This window comes from Bos indicus, chromosome 16 (genome assembly GCF_029378745.1).
Source record: "Bos indicus isolate NIAB-ARS_2022 breed Sahiwal x Tharparkar chromosome 16, NIAB-ARS_B.indTharparkar_mat_pri_1.0, whole genome shotgun sequence".
NCBI lineage: Eukaryota > Metazoa > Chordata > Mammalia > Artiodactyla > Bovidae > Bos > Bos indicus.
In genome coordinates, this window is record NC_091775.1 from 29,216,236 (window position 1) to 29,232,768 (window position 16,533).

At 37.5% G+C, this 16,533-nt stretch overlaps 1 protein-coding gene across 9 annotated transcripts in view; it reads left to right on the forward strand.

Moving 5' to 3' along the window:
* Positions 1-16,533, forward strand: part of DNAH14 (dynein axonemal heavy chain 14) — a 378,420-nt gene that overhangs the window by 256,398 nt on the left and 105,489 nt on the right. For all 9 annotated transcript variants that reach the window (XM_070768034.1, XM_070768039.1, XM_070768038.1 and 6 more), the window contains 6 exons: positions 1,620-1,787; positions 2,956-3,048; positions 5,446-5,643; positions 8,257-8,418; positions 10,812-11,003; positions 12,849-13,030. In XM_070768034.1, coding sequence (XP_070624135.1) covers positions 1,620-1,787; positions 2,956-3,048; positions 5,446-5,643; positions 8,257-8,418; positions 10,812-11,003; positions 12,849-13,030 — 995 coding nt within the window. The remainder of the gene's footprint in view (positions 1-1,619; positions 1,788-2,955; positions 3,049-5,445; positions 5,644-8,256; positions 8,419-10,811; positions 11,004-12,848; positions 13,031-16,533) is intronic.

Sequence of the window (16,533 nt, forward strand, 5' to 3'; positions counted from 1 at the left end):
TTCCTTTCCTGATGCTTTTCTCTAGCCTAAATCACATTCTTTCCAGGTTAAATGTCTTTGTATTGTCATAGGACTATGGGGTTTTCCTATCCATAGAACTAATTAGAATGTAATTGCCTATCTCTTTCTCTAACCAATGAGTTCCATGTGAACAAAATCATTAATTGTTATCCTCACCTAAATCTCCAGAGTTTAACATCCTCCCTTACCCCTAGCTGGTACTTGATAAATACATCTGGGATGAATGAATAGATAAAGGAATGAATGAAGGAATGCAGAGGCTTTGCTAAAATAACTATCTAAAGAGAGCTTATTTCTGTCCTGGGAGAAGAATCTAAATTCTTGCCTTATACATTCCAACTGCAATTTAGTTTTAAGACTTTGCTAGACCAAAGAATAGATGTAGAGGCAGCAGAAAATGAGTGAGCAAATACTTAGAGACAGGTCTTTCCCTAGTAGGAGTTAGTCCCACAGACAGTAAGAACAGCTACAGTACCCCCAAATTAAAGAACTGTTACCCAAACCTACTTTAAAAATTTAAGGATGTAAATTATTCCTGTAAGAATTTGGGTTTATACAATTCCATTTAGTCAGTTGTTTGACTGGTTGACTTTTTAAATAGTAAAATGTGATAGCTCTAATAACAGTTAACACTTACAATGTGCCAGGCACTGTTTTAAAAGCTTTACCCATCATTACTCAATTAAATCTTCATAACATCTCTGTGATTTAAGTCCTGTTATAATCCTCATTTTACAAATGAAGAAACGGAGGCAAGGTGAGATTAAGAATTTACCCAAGGTTGCATAGTTAGTTAAGTGGTGGAGTCCTGGCTATCTGACTTCAGATATTCTCTTAACCATCATGTCATATTGTCCCTCGACCTTCCTTTAGCCTTTTGCTTAAACAAACACCTTCTGAGAGCCTATTAAAAATTTCCAGGGCCAGACATCAACTGAGGTAAGTTCTAAAACCTCCTTAGAACTAATGTAAGCCCTGCCTCCAAGCACCTTACAACCTAACAGTTGCAATACATTTCTGTAAGCACTGTAACAGGCCCATCCACACACCACCATAGTAGGACAAAAGAAGAAAGAATAATTTTATCTCAGTTTTAGGAAGACGGAAATGGTCAGACTTCAAAGAAGGGGTTAGCCCACGAACTTGGTCTGAAAGACAGGCAAGGGTTTGTCAAGTGAACCAAGAAAGCAAATATGGAAGCTTGCAAATCTATGGTGGTGGATAACAATTGACTAGGGAAAGATTCTGTTTTTCAGATTGTTGGTGAGACCTCGTGGTGTCAACATGTTATTCCCACAGCAGCAGTTCTTAACCTAGAGACTGTAGATTCTCAGAGTTCTTAAACAGAACTGTATTTCAGTGTATTTGGTTTCCTTTGCAACCCTTGCATTTTACTATATGTGTTTAAAATGTTATTCTTATGAGGAGTCCACAGGTTTCACTGTCAGAAGGGGATCCATGGCACAAAAAAAGGTTAAGAACCCCCAAGACCTAGACCTACTGTGCTAAGAACTTCTCTGATACAAGTACATTGTTTTAGTCTTGATAATAAGTAAAATTGTGCTATTAACAATTTCTATTCAATCACCTTACAATAGATCCAATGGACCAAAGAAAAACTGATAAATGACCCAGTTATATTTGTGGATTTCTTGGATGTAAACAAATCTCATAAAAAGAAGACCTATCAGTATACCAATGACTATAATAAACTTGCCGAAGTACTTACTGAATTCCAAATGAAGTTGAATTCAGCGTCTTTGGAGGTAGAGACATATACTATACAAAAATCTAAGGAATACTATTTTCAAATATATATATATATATATGCACACACATATATACAGGCTTCCCTGGTAGCTCAATCAGTAAAGAATCTGCCTGCCAATGCAGAAGACTCAGGTTCGTTCCCTGAGTTGGGAAGATCCCCTGGAGAAGGAAATGGGAACTCACTCCAGTATTCTTGCCTGGAAAATCCCCATGGACAGAGGGGCCTGGTGGGCTACAGTCCATGGGATTGCAAAACGTCAGACATGACTGAGAGACTAACAGTACACATATGTATATGTGTATGTAAAATCAAATATTTTTGAGATGTGTGTGTATGTATAAGAGCGAGAGAGATCAAAAAATGCACCCTCAAATTTTAGTGCAGTCCAGTAGAAGTATAGGTTCATCTTATTTTGCCTCATTTAAATAAAAGGTGCACAACTGAAGCGGTAAAATGTTGAATTATTAAAGTTAAGGGAATTAAATGCAAGAGAGGGTGTGGCAACAAGTAGCAACAATATAGCTGGGAATAATTCACAGTCTTTCGAATTGTGCTGTGCTTAGTCACTCAGTCGTGTCCGACTCTTTGCGACCCATGAACTGTAGGTAGCCCTGTAGGCTCCTCTATCCATAGGGATTCTCCAGGCAAGAATACTGGAATGGGTTGCCATGTCCTTCTCCACGGGATCTTCCCAACCCAGGAATCCAATACAGGTTTCCCGAACTGCAGGAGGATTCTTTACCATCTGAGGCACCAGGAAGTCCAATGGGAAACTACATTCCCATTACAGTTATGAGCAAAGGTGATTTGGAACATAGACACCAACAAAATCAGATACCATACACGGATTCCTTGAGGCTTGTTCTACCCCAAGACAGAGAAATAGAAAATCAGCCTGGATATTGCTGCTCTCCCCTTCATTCTCTTCCCTCAAGCCTATGCCCGCCTCCCAATCTTGCTCATCAGAATATTGGCAAAAGGACAGTTCTCATTGTGCACACCTCTTTTCCATAAATATAAACTACTTTATTGGGTATAAATTATTGGATTACCAGATTAGTCGTTCTCACTTCTATATCTTATATGTAAAACCACAATGAACACTTAATTTTTCTATGCCTATAATCACTCTATTTTTTTTGTTTGTTTGTTTCCCCTGGTAGATTTCTAATTCCTTGGTATTTTTCAAGGAAGCCATAGAACACATTGCAAGAGCTACAAGGATCCTTCGACAATCAGGAAGTCATATGTTACTGGTAAGAATTTAAATTTTTCAAATTTTTTAGTATGCAAAATAAAAATTAAGGAAATTCCATAAAAATTCTGCTTACAGAAATTTAATTTTTGCACACTTTCTGTTTATGAAAGCTCATATTCATTGACTTGTATGACAAGATCCTTGTCCTCTCAAAAGTGCCTAAAAGTTCACCAGCTATTTGTTTTTGGAAGGCATTTAATGTGTAAAAACAGTGGTGGGTCTGGCACCATCTCTAGCATATCTTCAGTATTAATACAGTGTCTGTGCGGGTGAATCTTGACTTCAAAAATAATACAATTCCTTGAATATTTATTTAGAAAAATGAGTTGTTGCACAAAATTTTACTGCTCATGAAGGCAAATGAGAGTTAAATTCTTGGAAATTCCGCCAATACCTTAAATAGAGAAAAGCTTTCAGAAGGCTAAATAAAATCCAACGTATTCAACCAATGATATGTCACATTATTATGACTGTTTAATTTAGTCATTCAAATTATGTTCTCAGATCACAAAAGAATTACTACTGGAATCAATAACAGGAAGAAATTTGGAGTATTCACAAATATGCAGAACCTTTATAATACATTCCTAAGTAACCAATGGGTAAAAGAAGAAATCACAAGAGAAATTAGAAAATGCTTTGAGGTGAATGAAAACAAAAACACAACATACCAAAACAAAAAACAAACAAACAAACAAACAAAACACAACATACCTAAAGCAGTGCTTCGAGGGAAAATTACTGCTACAAATGCCTATATTTTATTTTATTTTGGAGTATAGCTGATCAACAATGTTGAGATAGTTTCAAGTGGATAGCAGAGGGACCCAGCCTTACACATACATATGTCCATTCTCCCCCAAAGTCCCCTCCCATCCACGCTGCCACATGAGATTGAGTAGAGTTCCCTGTGCTATATAGTAGGTCCTTATTGGTTATCCATTTTACATATGGTAGTGTGTACAAATCTCAAGTAAATAACCTAAGTTTCCACCTTACAAAACTACAAAAGAAAAGAAAACTAAGCCCAAAGAGGAAGTTATATGAGAGAAAAGATGAGAGAAGATAGTAAAGAATAGAAAAACAATAGAGAATATCAATGAAAATAAACAAAAAAAAAAGATTCTTTGAAAAGATCAACAAAACTGGCAAATCTTTAGAGAGGATAATCAAGAGAAAAAAGGCAAGAACACTCCAACTATTAAGATCAAGTATTTAATATACCTTGATGAAATGTACACCTTCCTCGAAAGACATAAATTACTGAACTGAAGAAATATAAAATCTGTACTTACATAACTAATAAAAAGATTGAATTAGGAATTTTTAAATGTCCCGCAAAGAAAAGCCTAGGGCCAAATGGCTTCACTAGAGAATTCTAACATTTAAGGAAAAATTAAATCAGTCCTTTATAACTCTTCCAGAAAATAGAAGAAGGAATACTTCCCAGCTAATCTATGAGACCAGTACCACCCTGATACCAAAACTGTATAGACATCATGAAAAAAGAGAACTACATACCAATATCACTGTGAATATAGTTGTTAATTTTTAAATGAAATATCAGCAAACTGAACGTAACAACATATGAATATTATATATCATGGCCAAGTGAGTTTTATTCTAGGAATGTATGTTTGGTTTAACATCCCCGAATCCATTAATGGAAAAGGAATGAACTGCTGATGCACACTACAGCACAGAGAACCTCAAAACCATCATGCTAACTGAGAAGTCAGATGCAAAAGACTTCTTACTGTATGATTTCATTCATAGGGCATGTCCAACAAAGGCAGATCTATAGAGAAAAAAAGCCTATTAATGGTTGCCTGGGACTGGAGATTAGAAACAGGATTGACTACAAATAAGCTTGAGGGATATTTGGGGAATGATAGAAGTACTCTAAAAATGGATTGTGGTGATGGTTTCATAACTCTGTAAATTTACTAAAAATCATGTAATTGTGCACTTAAAACAGGTATAGTCTATAGTTTGCACCTTAATAAACTGTTTTAAAAGGGTAAAACTTTATCATCATTCCCAAAGAGCACTTCTTGAGTGTTATTGCCCACAGTAAATGGAAAAAGACTTTTTTGAATCCTTACAAATGAAGAGTCAAATGTTGATAGTCACATTGCAGTGATTTTATAAGCCTATCTATGCTATTTTCAGTGCAGTTATTTCATGTAGTTCAAGAGGCTGTGAAGAGAAAAGATTAAAATATTGAAAGTGTTTGAGTGCCTTATAAGATTTTGATAAAATACTTTATGTTTCATGTGTTTATCAAAGCATTTTAAAATAGTCTTAGGTAGTTTTACTAACTTTCTAGCACATCTAAGTAGAAAACTTTTTATTTCTGTTTAATAAAATTTCTATTTTTTTTTTTCTTCCCAAGATTGGAATAGATGGATGTGGAAAAGAAACTTGTGCGACTCTGGCCTGTTATTTGGCAGAACACAAAATATACAGGGTGCCTTTATCTCACAATTATGCCTACTTAGAATTCAAAGAAGATTTCAAAAAAGTGTTTATGCAAGCAGGATTAGAAGGCAACCCCTCTGCTTTGATAGTTAGTAATCTGAACCTAGATCAAGTAAGTACTTTTTGTTTTTATTATTTGCTAAAGTTTAATATTTATGTGGGGTATTCCCAGGTGGCACAGTGGAACCCTCCAAATTTAATATTTGGAAAGAAAATATTTATCTATGGTCCTATTAACCTGCCATATCAATTCTTTTCATTATTTTTCATGCTTATCCAATCATAGCCTATAGAGTTTATGAATTTACAATCATTCTGTATATAGTTAAACATAAGTACCACAATAAAAGAATTTTCTGTTTCTATAATTTTAACTGACTACTTGGAAGTAATTTATCTGTGTAACTAAAGTCATCCATTTTACATTAAAACCAGTTTTATAATCTGTCTTTTAAAAATAGCCCTTTCATCTGTATCCACTGTCTGATCATGAAATCTACAATGTGCTCTCACAGAGTTTGAGGCTTCTGTTTCTGTTCTTTATCCTTCTGCTCAAGTTTCACCAAAGCCAAGACCTTTCTTTGCAGCTTATGCCTTATTTATATGTAAGAAAAAAATGTTAATCGCTCAACTTTCAAAAAATCTATTCTTTTGCATAAGTTATACCCTTCCACAGCCAAAGCATAATTAGGAATACCACCTCAGATTGTATGTACTTCTTTGTGGAAAAAATTTCAAGGGAATATTGTTTATTATCTATGATCCAGAGGTGGATAGTTATTAGTATTGTTTCAAACTCCCATTTTGTTTTTTCTCCTGATACTGGGCCTCTCTCCCTAGAGTTGTATGTGTCTGTTTGTTTTTCATGTCATATTTTGAAAGTAAATCCAAGAGCCATGTCATATCTGCTATTCTCCATAATATCCAGTTTTTCTGCTTTAACTATATATTCTCCCCTTCCCAAATTTGAATATTCTGCTCCTTGATCAGGTTGAGGTTTCTGCCAGACACTTGCTAGATTTCAGAAGATGTAGTTTCTCCCCTGCCAAGAATGTATCATTCTAATTTAAGAAACTATTTTTTCAGAAATCCACTGTCAAAGCTGAATTGAACATGGCTCCTGTGTTATTCAGGGGTTTCCCTGGTGGCTCAGCTGGTCAAGAATCCGCTTGCAATGCGGGAGACCTGGGTCCAATCCCTAGGTTGGGAAGATCTGCTGGAGAAGGGAATGGCTACCCACTCCAGTATTCTGACCTGGAAAATTCCATAGACTGTATAGCCCATGGAATTGCAGAGTCGGTCATAGCAGAGCGACTTTCACTTTCACTTTCCATGTTATGCAGAACTTTAAGGTTATTGCATCTCCTTTCCAGACTTTTTCTAGCCACATCATTGCTTTCCACATGAATCCAAAAAAATGATGTTATGACTTTGTTAAGTTTGTTAACATTTGTTAAGTGCAGGGTACCAGATGGTGAGCTACAGTTTAACAAAAGACAAGAGAATCTGAAAAAGAAGTTTATTACTCAGGTTCTGCAGGAGGTACACAGCATGCTTTGAGGGAACCGATGGGAAGTCAAGGCAAAGTGCAGAGAGAGAGAGAGAGAGAGAGGTAGGACCAGGGCACACGCCTTGATTGGGGGTACAGTGCTTTGCAGTGCTTTTGGAGTTTCCAGGCTAGGGCCAGATTGGTCAATTCAAACCCAACAAGGGTAAGTTCCATGGGGGTCTTATCTAAGGAGCACATATAGGGAAGGCTCTGGGAAGCAGGGAAGACTTGACACAAGGGCTGTTGGGAAGTCATATCAGAATTTACATTTGCTTTTAACTCTGTGGGTTGGTATCTAAGGCATGTGCATCCATGAGAGGTATAATGTCAGTTTAAATCCCCCAGCAGGCTGCTTGGCCAAACAAAATGGGTGCTGAAGCAATAATACTATGGGGTAATTTAGCTAGACTCTCAACAAGTAGGCAATAATCAGAGTACTTAATAAATCTTTGGTGGTTCTCCATCATGTCTTAGGTGAGACAGGAAAGCAGTTAGCCCCATGTCACCTCTGTCAGCCTCTATTGGACGCAGCCCCCCAGTTCTCTGCCGTTTCTCAACTGGGCTGAAATACCAGGTCCCTGTGAGTGGCTAAAGAATACTGTATCTTGAGGCACTGATAATGCTAATAATGCTTTTTTGTTAAAAGAAAGCTTGGATTTATTCTAAAAACCAAAATGCTCATACTTTTTTTTATTACTCCTCTGGTAGAATTTCTTTCATTGCTGCTTCTCCTCTGTTACCTTCCCATTCATTTTGGAACCCTTTATAGAGATGTTCTTGGTTAAAATAAGCTTTTGGCCATGTGATTTCTAATAGTTTGTGTAGTATTCAAACAAAAAAATAGAGATACCGAGAACTGCTATAAACTGTGTGAAGCAGAGTCCCTGCTCAACTTAATCATTGCACCCACTCCTCCCGCGCCTCTTCCCCATGCACAGCGCAGTGTTTGGCATGCTGTCGGTACCAAATCTGTTTCCCTAATGTTTGAATAAATGAATGAATAGATAAAGCTTATTTTGACTCAGAAAAAAATGTTTTTGATGGGCTCACATTAAAAGAAGTTATTTTTTTGATCTAAGTTCTCCTGAAACACTATTGCTTTCTCGATTAGCTTTGTCCAGAGTAGAATACATGCCCAATTTACTCATTCCTGATTAAATGTATGTTTTGCCTAAGGAGTTATTTATGGAAGATTTGAACAGCATTATTAATTTGGGGAAAATACCTGACCTGTTTGAAAATGAAGAGCTGGATGCGATTGCCCTCAGGCTTAGAGCTCTTGCCGAACAGTCTGGTTATGTCGATAATAGGCAAGCTTTACTTTTGTTCTTCCAAAAGGTACATTTTTGTGGATTGCCTTTATCAAATTGTCATATTAAATTGAAAACAGACCATGTTCAAATTTCACAAAATTTTATGCTAGTGTCCACTATTTGTTGAAAATAATGCTACAATGAACATAAAGGTCTGCATTAAAAAATAGACTGTGTTTGTAATTCTGTACATGAATTTCAAGTTGGATAATTTCTTTGGTTTTTTACATGAGTGTTTAAAGCTATAATAATGACTGCCATCCTTATACACAGACACACCATAGGCAGGACAAACATGAGCAAGAATCTGGGACTGACTGGCTAACAATGACTTAAAAAAATAATAATACCTTGAGGCAATAAGAGAAATAAGATCCCAAGATTATTTCACACCCTGTGATCCATTTCTAGCCAATGAAGTTTTTTTTATTTCAGTTGTATGCTGGTAACAAGCCTGGAAAGGAAAGAAACAAGAATTCCTCATCCCCCTAAAAAGCCCTAGAACTGTCCAGGAGGTTATGGGTTATCCAGGTAGAACAGGTAATATTCAGAATGAACTCGGCAGTGAGCTTGCTGTGAAAGAATCAGCTTGATGAGAGATATCAACTGGACAAATTAACTAGGCATTCTGTGTCTTTAAGACATGATGAATGACCAGTGGCTGAGTGAACAGATAGATATGATTACCCAAGCCAAAATGTTCACTGGTAAAGTACCACAGGCCAACTTATTTCTCAAGTCAGTTTCTATCTTTTATGGAGACATTTGAAAATTGAACTGAACCACCATCCCTTCCTCAGCAGATACTTAGTGATCTTGCACAACAAAAACATGTTAAAAATTCTGGGAATGGAATCCACAATTGTAAGAGAACAGTATAATATAAATGGATGTTTGAATTGAGTTGTATTTTAAAATGCTGCAGTAGAAAGAAGGATAGGAGTTATTCTGAAAACTTGTGGCACTCTAGCACTTCTTTACAAAATTGGTTTACCCAATAGATTGTGAGTGGAAAAGGAAAATAAATTCTGATTTAGAGTGTGGCGAATAGTGCCCTCCAGAAATAAAAAATAAGAATCCCAAGTAGAAATCAATTTTAATTTTATATATATGCCATACTTTCAAAAATGATGTGAGGTTTTTTACAGTAATAATAAATAGTGAAAACACATTTTAAACTGTTGGATATCTTCAAGTAGGAGTTTGCAAATGGGCAAAGCAAAGAGAGGTAATTTCATTTTGTGGGTTTTCCCAGGTGGCTCAGTAAAGAATATGCCCACCAGTGCAGGAGACACAAGAGACAAATTTCAATCCTTGGGTCAGGAAGATCCCATGGAGTGGGAAATGACAACCCACTCCAGTATTCTTGCCTGGAAAATGTCCATGGACACAAGAGCCTAGTGGGCTACAGTCCATGGGGTCACGAAGAGTAGGACACAACTAAGCACACATGCAATTTCATTTTCAATTTAAAGATTTCTGTATTTTGTGAATTTTGCATTGAGTTGCATTTGTTTTTATAAAAATTTTAAAGACAAGCAGGAGGGGGAAAATCTTACCCTTTAGTCTTCCTTCAGCTTTACCACTCTTATTTGGCAAAATAGGTTGCCTGATACTCAAAGATATTATCACTTTGTACAAGTTGAACCCTTTGAGTTAGATGGACCATTGACTCACTGAAGCTGCTTTCAATAATGTGGTTTTATCATAAAGTGATGTAGGCAATGAGGAAGGAATCTGTACCCTGTGGTCAGTCCTTCCAAGAAGCCAAGAACAGCAACAACACAACCAGGTTTTAGGTGGGGCAAGGATGCAGGCAAACTTCTTTGAAACTAGCACTTTGCCTAGGACCTGAAAAATTATGTAGAATCTAATACTACTTGGCTGTAATCCTTCAGCTGTAGGAGTTTATTAGTATCTCTGAGGTGTTATGTACATAACATTGTTCTGATTCTCTGCATCTCTTTTAGCTTTAATTCATCTGTTTCTTTCTTTGAGTTTCTGTGAGTCTTAAATGCACACCACTCCAGAGGAAACAGTTAAATAGACAGACTCATCACCATCTGATACAAACTGCCCTACTGAATAGAGTTCTAGCACCAGATCCCCTTATAAAGGATGGTTTATACAAGGAATGCTCTGAGTCCAGTGACTCCCCTACCCAGTCCATCCAGCTGAAGCCAAGAGGGTGAGGTCCTCTAGAACAGAACCTGCCTCCTTTCCTCAGAAGGGCTCTGTTAAGCTTGTAGTTTCCCCTGGAAGGACTCTGATTTATGACAGATACTCAGTACATGATTGATAGGTACTCCCCCCATTAAGGAAAAAATTGAAACAAATTTTAAATGGAATTTTCCATATAATATTTTCTTCAAAGAAGTGGATTGCATTTAAACAAATTATATTTTTATTAATTTTCAGAGAATACATAAAAATCTTAATATTCTTATGACCATGAGCCCTACAAGACCTAACTTTCACCAAAACTGTAGACTATATCCTTCCCTGATCAGCTCCTGCACAGTTGATTGGTATGAGAAGTGGCCGGAAGAAGCTCTGCTGATTGTAGCTGACACTTTCTTAAGAGAAAAAGTGGATATCAAGAACAGAGAGGTAAATATAACCCCTTTAAAGAAATCTAATGCAAGTGAAGATTTCAATTTATTATCAGAATCCAACAACACTACATCTCTGAATGACAATGAACCTTAGGTGGGCAAAGAGAGGCAGTTCTGGGCAAAATTATGAAATAAGTCAAGTGTTTGTCTTGACTCTTTATCAACTCCCCATCTCTTTTGCCCCCTAATTCACCCTGTCTCAATGATGCCGAGATTCCTCACTGCTGGGGTCTCTTCACTGTTCTGCTCTCATGGTAGACAGCAGATTTCCACAAAGGTAAACCACCTCCATTTTGCATGCTCTGGTAAGGATACTGCAACCTTCTGTGTTCTTCTTGTGAATTTCACTGGGTTGGTTACAGCAACACAACTACAAAGAAATGAGAGCACAAGCCACACGCAAAATTACCTCAGAACTCATAAGCCACAAGTCAGTAAGAATCTGTTCTAGAGTGATTCAAATGAAGATCCCGAGAGATGTTGGCAAAAGAAGTTGCAAATTCAGAGAGGCCTGAAACTCTGTGGGGCCTAGAAAGGGGCTTACAACCTTACCTCTCCAAGTGTTCAAGGAAAGCAAAGGCCAATAAGGGGTAGATTCAGGGTGGAACCAGCAAGAAATTGCAGCTGAGTTAAGAGTGACCGGTTTAACTAGGCTTGGTGGACTGGAGATGCGTAAACAGGACTAAATTATGTTCAAGTCAGATTCTCTCTGAAGGTAAGCAAAGAGGACACTCTTTCTACTCTAGTTTTGCCTACCTGTATCTCTACAATGATTGATCCATTGATTTCCATAAGGAACGGTTCCAGCCCCCTCCCCCAAACCCTGCAAAATACCAAAATCAGGATGCTCAAATGAAAGTGAAAGTCACTCAGTCGTGCCTGACTCTTTGAAACCCTATGGACTATAAAGTCCATGGAATTCTCCAGGCCAGAATACTGGAATGGGTAGCGTTTCCCTTCTCCAAGGGATCTTCCCAATCCAGGGATCAAACCCACATCTCCTGTATTGCAGGTGGATTCTTTACCAGCTGAGCCACAAGGGGCACCCAAGAATACTGGACTGGGTAGCCTATCCCTTCTCCAGAGGATCTTCCCAGCCTAGGAATCGAAGCGGGGTGTCCTGCATTGCAGGCAGATTCTTTGCGAAGTGAGCTATGAGGGAAGCCCTGGATGCTCAAATCCCTTATATAAAATAGTATAGCATTTACCCATAATATGTGCACATTCTATATTTTAAATCATCTCTAAATTACTTGTAATACCTAATACATTGTAAGTATATGTAAATAATTGTAAATACAATGCAAATACTATGTAAATAGTTGCCAGCACAAGAGAAATTCATATGTTGCTTTTGGAAACTTTCTGGAATATTTAAGAAGTATTTTCAGTGGTCGTTTGAATCTGTGTGTGCAGAACCCACAGATACAGAGGGCTGACTATACATCCTTTAAGTCCTTACATTTTTCTAGCTTTATTTTACTCATGAAAATTGGGTATCTTGCTATCAATAACCTACTTTAAAGAAAGGAAGATAAGAGATAAAGCACTATAAACCTTGGCCATTGACAGTGTACCCTAAATCCTTGGAGTGCTGCAGCAGAAATAAGGGAAAAACCTAGCTGAGATGTCATTTATTGTTAACCTTTTTTCTTTTTGTCTTTTCCACTCTAAGCTCATCCTAACCACTAAAACTCATGTATTTTTAGTCCCATTCATCCAAACCCTTTTTCTGTGTCTCCACATCTCAGAAATGACAAATGTATTTGCATTGTCAATTTTCTTTTGTGTGTGTATTTAGACTGCTTTCTCTTAATTCTTAGAAATTACTATTTTTCAGAACTTAAAAGAAAGACTAGTTCCAACATGTGTCCAAATCCACAGAAGCATAAAAGAGTTGAACATAAAATACTTTCAAACAACTAGAAGGCGTTATTATATCACTCCCAATAACTACTTGCGATTCATGGATACATTTGTCCACATTTTGAAGTCCCGAGAGAAGAAAATGCAAAAGAAGAGGTAAGACTTTGAGACCAAGTCAGATATATATTTGTGCTCTTATTTGTGAAAAGGGATACAAATGCAAGTGAACCCAAATCCACCTTTTCATTGGAGGGGAAAGAGCAAAAGCTACAGAAGATCTTAAGAGGTAGGTGTCTATCTCCCCTGTGGTCATTCACAGGTTGCCCCTGTAAAGGCAAGGCTGACAGATTCTGCCAGTGAAGAAGCAATAGACTATTAGAGTCAGACATGGACATTGAAAACAAGAGTAACCAGCATTGCCATTCCCAATGTCCCTTATCCCATGAAATGAAAGTGGAAGTCACTCAGTTGTGTCCAACTCTTTGGGACCCCATGGACTGTAGCCACCAGGCTCCTCTGTCCATGGGATTCTCCAGGCAAGAGTACTGGAGTGGGTTGCTATTTCCTTCTCCAGGGACTCTTCCCAACTACAACACTGATAGTGGGATGCCCTGTTGCTGAGAAATCCATGGCATGCTGCAGCTCCGCAGTTTTAGAACCTTCAGCTGGACCTGGGAAGGGTGGGGGGAGGAAACCTGAGGTAGAAAGTCTCATATCTAATCAGAACTCTAGAGTCGTTGAGAAACAATCTCATGGCAGCCTCCCAGAAGATAAAGACAGTGGGAAATAGTCTTATAGCATCTGCTCACAAGCATTCCATGCTCTCATGTTCCAGAAGGATCACAGACTTATCTCAGTTGTAGTTAAACCTTCTCCTGTGTGACCTATATGAAGGCATAAAAAGTTGCCAGGGTACCATGTGAAGGCATTCCTTTACAGCTCTATCCTCCAACCTGTCATTTATCCAGCTGAAAAAGAACAGCCCACTCTATCAGGTACCCCAGTTAAATGCACTGATAGGGACTTAGACCAAATCCATTCTTGGACAACATTGGGTGAGAATGGCCATGATGACTGCCACTTGGAGGACAGACCACAGACAGATTTCGTATCTTGAGCCAAGCCAGTTAAAATTGTTATTGATCCAAATGTGTCAATAATTGGCATTTGCCCATACTCTGCCTTTATTGGCCAGCTGGAAGCCCAGGGCAATGAAAATTTTCACCACCACTCATGCTTGAGAGTTTAAACTAGTTTGTATGTGGTGCACGAGTATAGACCTGACATTTACAGAAGCAGTACCAACCTCAGCAGCAGCATTTTACCCACATGGTATCAGAATCTCATTTATTTTTTGTCAACAACTTTGAGTGGTACATTCAACATCAATTGTACAACAGTTGCTACAGTCTGTGAAAACAATCCTATTAGTTCAAAAGGTTAATCTTGTTCCATTGTTTTACATAAAGGCCATTCACTCCTCTGGGTTAGCAGCTCCTAAAATGCTTCTGAAAGTGCATGGATTAAGCCTTTTGTTGGTGATTAAATTGAGTATGATGGCCACAGGCTGGGTAAATTGGCCAGATGCCCTATAGACAAGAGTTATAAGGAATTAATGGAACTTCCTTCTACCTCCAACCTCCAGGTTTTAAGGTGTCCCCTTCCCACCATCCAGGGTTGTTGCTCTCCATTCGCAGTCATGATTGGTATGACCAGTGTCTGTCACAATCACTTCATCCACTTCCCAGTCTTCCCCATGTCTTCCCACATTGTACATCCTTAAGTTGCTCAATAGTTTCTTCCTTATTACCTTGAACTATTGTAGAACATCTCCTTACCCCCCTGATGTGTAATCAGGATTACCATAAGTTATCCCCTTATGTGCATGATCATTATCATCAATATCCAATAGCGCTTATAGCCATCAAGTATAACTATTTGGTAAAAAGAAGCACCAGGTGATAAGTCCCAACTTCATAGCTCTTCTTTACTTCTTACAAATCCAGTAAGAAGTTTCCCAGGGATAGATATGGGACAGGAAAAAAGGGAAGGGAAGGGTTAATTATGTGCTTTGGGTCTCTTACAGCCAGTCCACGCCTCTTCTCCACCCCCAAAACATTTAGCATCCTGTTTCAGTGGGAGATACCCTTTTGGGAAATAATCACTTTTAAAGCCCAGATTACCTGTCATAAGAGTGTGCTTCATTGGGAGCTTAGTTTCAGTTGTCTGTGTTTCTTTAGTTTTCCCTTAGAGTCCATTATATTTTTAATATCACCTGTTTCTAGGGGGTCATATGTTTACAAATTAAATGCTAAGCGCAACGTCTGATGTACACAACACACAACAAATAACAACTCTTTAAATAGGTAAATAGTATAAATAGACTTATTTTAGGAAGATCACTCTGGTATGGAGAATAAATTGGAGAGAGACAAAAAATAAAAACAAGACTTGAAAGCTAATGTGGTAATCCACATGAGACTTTTGAGGACCTATCCTAGAGCTAGATAAAAAATAAAATATCAAAAATATCTGTGTAATTCACAATTTAAAGGGTATGGGTGATGATGTTCTCATAGATTATGAAAGCCCAAGAAATAGAAACCATATATTCAATTTTTAGAAAATGCTCTATGGAACTTATTCCCTGTCTTAGAACTAAAATTTTGTGGACCAATAGCTTAGTAGTCTTCTTATTTAAATCTTTCATTTATTTTATTCCATACAAATGTATATTTTCAGTTTTTTATTCTAGTGAATAGATAAATGAAAAAATTTCAAACTTATCTTATTGTTTCTTATTTAAAAAGAAAATTTGTTTTGGACGTTATTAGATTCACAGGAAGTTACAAAAATAGTACAGAGAGGTCCAAAGTACCTCTTACTCAGTTTCTCTCATGCTCACATTTTACATGACTGTAGTACAACATCAAAACCGGAAAACTGTCATTGGTACAATGTGTGTTTATAGTTCCATGCCATTCAACTTTATCATTTGTAGCAATTTGTATAACCACAACAGCAAGCAAGATATAGAACGAGTTCATCACCACAAAGATTCCCCCTACTGCTACCCTCTTCACAGTCACTCCCACTCTTTTCCTCCTCCTGTTCCAAATACCTTGCAACTGCTAATCTGTTCTGCATTTCTCCGTTTTTATTCTTCACATACAGAGAGCGATAGTGCTTTCACTCAACATAATGCCTCTGGGATCTAAGCTATTGCATGTATCATGAGTTTATTCCATTTTATTGCTAAAGTAATAGTCCCTATGGGTGTACCACAATTTGTCTAACCATTGAAGGAATTTGGGCTGATTCTAATTTGGAGTTATTATGAATATATCTCTGTACAGGTTTCTGGGCAGATACAAATTTCTATTTCTCCAGGATAAATGGCAAGAGTGTAACTGTTAGGTCCTCTGACCTATGAAGAAAATATCAAATTGTTACTCAAAATGACTGTACTATTTTTTGTAGTTTTATAAATTATGTATGGGAGAGTCAGTTCCTCTGCATGCTTGAGAGCATTTGGTATTGTCACTATTTTGTATATTGACTATTTTAATAAGTATGTAATTATATGACATTGTGATCTTAATTTACACCTTAATGGTTAGTGATGCTGAATATCTTTTCATGCCCTTCTTTGCCATCCA